General features: G+C 37.0%; 1 protein-coding gene across 1 annotated transcript; it reads right to left on the reverse strand.

Moving 5' to 3' along the window:
* Positions 1-553: 553 nt before the first annotated feature.
* On the reverse strand, positions 554-5016 carry LOC126607672 (putative clathrin assembly protein At2g01600). Its single transcript, XM_050275353.1, has 15 exons — positions 4670-5016; positions 4451-4520; positions 4251-4348; positions 3512-3650; positions 3194-3321; positions 2965-3057; positions 2763-2813; positions 2516-2581; positions 2376-2441; positions 2190-2270; positions 2022-2102; positions 1712-1885; positions 1502-1583; positions 1298-1419; positions 554-1150 (listed from the first exon to the last, which is right to left on the reverse strand). Exons 1-15 carry the CDS (start codon positions 4757-4759, stop codon positions 800-802), a joined length of 1692 nt encoding a protein of 563 aa, XP_050131310.1. The 5' UTR covers positions 4760-5016; the 3' UTR covers positions 554-799.
* Positions 5017-5763: the final 747 nt, after the last annotated feature.

The raw sequence follows: 5763 nt of genomic DNA on the forward strand, positions 1-5763 counted from the left end.
CCTTCCCTTGCGAGAATGTCTAACCGTAAGACTACCCTGCTCCAGTGTCCTTCCAAGCAGGGGCCGTGGCTGCTCTTTCTTGTTTCCACGTTTTTCAAGCTCTGTTCTTATTTTCCCCCTTTTACCCAACATTTTTCTTGTTTCTTGCTAAAGAAAAGAGAAACCCCACAAAGGATAACTTTAGTAAAACTCAATTGACAAAAATTCAACATTTACCATGAAAAGAATTTTGTTGTTGTCATGCAATTTAAGTCCAGTCTTTTATGAGCAAGCTCGTCCTTATCATCGATTGCTAATTACAGATATAGCTCGTGGCCCCGTGATATTCCTTTTTCTTTCCTTTTCTTTCGGGCTAATGCCCTGTTGTGAACCAAAAGAGAAATTATGGCCTTCAATAAACACTTTTTTTCTTCCCATAAAGCATGAATTTCTAGAAATTAAGAAATCAAACAACACACCATACTCCAGTACTAAGATTAAAAGAATTAAACCGACTACCGATATCGTTTGTCAAAAAGATCAAAAGAATCACCACATGAGAGAACTCCAAAAATACATAACCTCTTTCTTTTGATTAAACAAAATTACAAGAATTTCTAAAATGTATCAACTAATTATTACATACTTCACTATTCACTCGCCTGACTTTTACCCCACTTCTTATGTTCATGCTGTCAAACACCATCCATCTCACAAAACAAATCCAAACCCCGTATGTGCTACACTCGCCAAATACACCAAAACCAACGTCGCTGCGCTGCGTGGATTACACTATTTCAGATGATCAAAGCATGTGTCCTCACAGAAGGCCAGTGCTTCCAAATGGATTGCTAGTTTGCGGGTGAGGAGCAGAGTTTGCAGGAAATGCCCCAAACCCAGTAGTATCACCAAAAGGATTTGTTGCGCCCATCATCACATTTGGCTGTGGCTGCTGGTAGGTTGGTTGGAAATGACCAAAGGGGTTGGACTGCTGTTGAGACATTGCCGCCATTTGAACTCCGGGATGGGGAGCAACATTGTTTGAAAAAGCAAATGGGTCTTGGACCTCAAACGGATTTGGAGCTGGAGATCCATAAACAGGTTGCTGAGATGCCCTATATGCTCCTTCATCGTACAAGCTGTTCAGAGTAAGTGAGTCTAACCCACCAGCCTGACATGAACCAGAAACATGTATCAATCAAATTGCAAGCCACTATCAGAATGGCAAAACTTCTACAAGGAGAGGTATAACAGAAGCCCGGTGAGGAATAGTAAATGATAAAAAATATAAATTTTAAAAAGCATGGTATGGGCCTACCAATTGTCTCTCATTCGGTGCTGAAATGTCGGTACTTGGAGTGGTGACCAAGGCAAGTTCCCATCCAGTAGGATCAAAACCATTTGTTTGGGCTGCACTAGAATTGAATGTTGGAGCTGCATCTGCAAATAAAAGCGGGAGAGATTAAGAGTCATGGAAGCCATAAAATGCCAACTTATATAAATAAATAACAAAAACACGTACCAGCTTCAGATGTAATTATAGCTAGAGCTAAAGCATTTCTGTCCTCAATCGCGGATACATCAGCTGCACTATAATCCAATCCCTGAACCCACAAAAGAAGATTGGTTGGGGTGAAAAAAAAAATGGAAATGATTGACACAATGGGAATATGTAAAATAAAAGAAACAAAAACAGAGTGAAACTTTAACTAAGTCAGAACTGATAATCTACCAGTAAATCTCCAGTGGCCATGCTACTTTGAGGAGGTGGAGGTGGAGGTGGTGGCGACAGAGGGGCTTCTGTCTCAACATTAGACACAGGCACAATGTCTAAAGCTGGTGGCTCGGATTCATCACCAGACAATTTTGTGTCTTCCGAAGGTTCTTCTGGTCTGTATGTCAAAAGCTGTCCATAATGAGCAGATACAAATTATCTATACATGTATTTCCGAATAAAATTCCATTGGTAAAGAACTGAACTGATAAAACTCAAAACACTTAGAAATTTCCATAACAAAAATAGAAAAGGAATAAATACCAACCAATGTTTCATTTGGAACAGTCACAGCCCGCGGTGCCTCTCTTATATACTCTTCCATTGTTACGAGGAAGGATTGCGGAGGCTGAAAAGGTTAAAATACAGTACTTGGCATTAGCTGAGAAAACTGCAAGGAAGGAACTTAAACAAATACATTGGAAACTTAAAAGACCTCTCTCAAGACTGGAAACTGGAAGTTCCTAGCAAGTTCCAATCCTTTGCAAACGTCATAAAAATCTGAGAGACCTGCAGCCTGCAGTAAATACCAAGATATCTTTAACAGAGCAGCAAACATTAACTATTTGACCTTAGATCATCCGTAACTGATGCTGTAGTAACCAATGGTGCAGATGTTTACCTGCTGACCAGCTCGTTTATAAACATCGAGGGCTGTAACAGCTTCATGTCTTGGCATCTCAAAAAACTGCAACAAACTCAAATTTGAGAAACAAATAGCCATTGGTAACATAGTATTTGCTTATTATATATCATATTCACCTTATCGACAAGATTTATGATCCCATCATTAATGGAACAATAAATTTTAAAGCTCTCTTTCAATACCTGAAAATACAAACTCAAAAAGGTCAGATATGAAATCAAAGATAGCCTTTGTCCATTGTTAAACTGGCTTTAATAGTTTTAAGGATTAAAGCTTGCTTTCAGCACTTGAGACTCCGTTTATAATTTAAATACATTGTCATGTCTGAGAGAAACAAAACAAAAATGGAGATGCAGGACATACCAGGGCCAGAGCATACTGTATAACATAATTGATGGAAGCTGTTCCTTCTGGCTGCAAAGTCAGAAAGCAAAATCAATCATTTTGCACAAATGTATAAAAATGGTTGTACAATAAATTTACAGAAATATAATAATGTATCACGAAATGAATATTCAAACACGTTTGAGGGAAACAGATCAACCACAAGTTCCAAATATGTTACCCGGCAACCAATAAGACGATACAGAAGCTGCTGTAAGGCAGGCAACTGCTCCAACAGCTCTTCACTATCCAGCTCTCGGGTTCTACTATATCCCTGTTAGTAGTTAAACACAGGAAAGAAAAGTTTGTGAACCCTCATAGAATAATAACTTATTTTGTATATAAAAAGAAAGCATCTTATCACCAAATCCTAACTAGTAAATTAGTAATGAACCATTAAGATTTGATACCTTCTCCTGCCCCTGGGCAGGCCTTGGAAGACGTTCAGCTTCAATGTCATACCTCAGAACCTTAAAGCATTCGAGTCGTTCCTCCAAAAACAATGCATAAGTACGCACCCATGCAGAGCAATCCCAAGCTGCAGAAGAGGAAAAGGAAAACAAAAGGAAACATTAGTTATCCTCAAGTTACAGATGTGTTTGTGTTTCTTCAATTTTGTGTTCAAAATCAACGTCATAATTTCAATTATTTCAACTAATAGCTAATAATGAAAATTGACATGCCAAAGATGAGAAAGAATTCGAGAGATTAAGGCATTTGAAATTCACCAATGGGGCTGGAATCGTCTTTGAAATTAGAAAGCTGGAGAATTCGTCCTCTCTGAGAGAAACTTAGAAGTTCTTCTCTAAAAGTAGGATCGCCTTCCCTCAAGGTCCTATGGATAACTATCAATGTTTTCAAAGCTACCTGCCAATGAAAAACACAAATATAATACAAACCAAGTTTAACAGGAATCAAAACATATGTATACATATACATAAGCATATTAATCCATAAGACAATGATGATATATATACAGCCAAAAAGAAAACTATCATATAAGTGTTCCATCGTCCCTTGTAAATTGGGACAACATTGAACCAGACCAGTAGAAGACCAATTATTTCACTTCAAAATAGTTAAAAATACATAAACTTACTTTGTCTGAGCGTAAAAATAATCCTTTGCACAAAAAGATCAAAAAGCGGCATCTAGTGGAACAAATGGGAAAATGAAGAACCGATAAAAGTGTAGGAGCCTAATGTCGCTATTTAACTGTACTGTCATTGAGTAACACAACAATACTATGAAGTGATTAACATGGGCACATCTACGCGGTTTATTAAAGCAACCAAGTATATTTCCAAGCAAACTCGAATAATATAGTATGGCATGGTAAACAACAATATTAAGCAAACCCCGCTTGAAATTCAAAGGGAAATAAATACATTATTAAGTCCAATACAAAATCAAAATTGAAATGTATGGCATTGCAAATTTGCAATTGAAAGGGGAAGCACGGCATACCGTCCAATTATGGGTCTTGCTTAATCTTCTCGAAAGAGCATGAATGCAATAAGCAACATCCGCCCGAGGCCGAATTGACGATGTGGCAATCAGAATCTCTGCATCCAACAAAACACCCCCAAATGTAAAAATCACATCTTTGGATCAAAATCCAACCACCCATTTGATAAAACAACGGATCTGAAAATTTAGAAACTGACTTCTGAGGTGTCTCTCTTTGGGCGGGCACTCGACGTGGTTGGTGGCTTTCACTATCGCAACATCCAAATCCTATTTTTAGAGAACAAACCCAAATCAAAAAATCAAAATCCAATCCCTTCCGAAAAAAAAATCTTATCTTTTTATCTTTTTTTTTTTTTTTTTTGGCTTCTAATTAATTAAATCAACGGAGATAAAAGAAAAGGGAAAGGAATTGGTACCGCGTAATCGCTGTTGACGTGGGCAAGGCCGACTTTGGTGGAGTCTTTGAGAGCGCCGTAGGCTTTCCTCCACGTCTGAAGCGTCCCCATTTCTCTCTGCTTCTTCTTCTACTGTAACACCCCAATTCCTCCACCGCTCGGATCGCCCTCTCTCTCTCTCTAGAAGAATACACGGTGACCTGGCTTGCAGACCTTGTCTCTCTCTTCTCTCTCTGGCTCCCGATGGATTGGGGAAAGAGAGAGGAAAGCAAAGGACTATGAAGAAATTATGCGAAAGAAAAAGAAAGAGAAGAATTCAAGAGCGACAGGCTGCAAAGCAGAAACACTGGAACGGTGTCGTAGTGAATTCGATTTTCCGTTTTTATTCTTTCCTTTTTCATGTTTTTTTTTTTCCTGAGGAGATGAGGGTATTGGCTTTTTAATTTTGTTTTATTTTTTGCTCGAAATTTAATTATTATTTTTTTATTGAAATTTATTTATGAAAGGCGATGGAGTAGGCGAGGGGAGGGAGAAACTTTTTAGCGTATCAAAAACGCAATTTAGGGAATGTATTTAATTGAGAATTTGAAACAATTTAATGGATTTATAAATTTATAGATTTTTATAGAGTTTAATTGATTTGTAGAGATTTTATATAAAATTTTGATTCAATTCTCTCATAAATCTCATGGAGAGATGTGAGATTTGTGGAGGTTTAAAATACATTACGAAATCTCTCCAATTCCCTATAATTCCTCAACTTTCTCAAATTTTTTAAAATCAATTTCTAATTGAATACATCTTGAATATTATAAACTTCTTTAAAATCCTAATTGAATATACCTAGATTTCTAATGATATTAATAAACCATCTTAAAATTATAATTAAATACACATTGAATTTCAAATAATCACTTAAAATTCTGATTGAATACCCCTAGATTCATTAAAAGAATTAAAACCCCTCAAAATCTTAGTTGAATACACATCCCTTGGTATATCATTTTATGTATCAAAGTTTGTTTCTAATACATTGAAAAATTGATCGAGAAAAGGGCAGTTGGGTTTTGGCGGCCTGCTTTTGGTGTGCGTCATATCACACATAAAATATAATA

The sequence above is a fragment of the Malus sylvestris genome, chromosome 16, assembly GCF_916048215.2.
Source record: "Malus sylvestris chromosome 16, drMalSylv7.2, whole genome shotgun sequence".
Classification (NCBI taxonomy): domain Eukaryota; kingdom Viridiplantae; phylum Streptophyta; class Magnoliopsida; order Rosales; family Rosaceae; genus Malus; species Malus sylvestris.

Coding starts and splice junctions, on each gene's coding strand:
- LOC126607672 (XM_050275353.1), bottom strand. CDS start 4,759: ATGGGGACGCTTCAGACGTGGAGGAAAGCCTACGGCGCTCTCAAAGAC. Junction 4,521..4,669: donor ACGTCAACAGCGATTACGCG/GTACCAATTCCT, acceptor CTCTAAAAATAG/GATTTGGATGTTGCGATAGT. Junction 4,349..4,450: donor CAAAGAGAGACACCTCAGAA/GTCAGTTTCTAA, acceptor TGTTGGATGCAG/AGATTCTGATTGCCACATCG.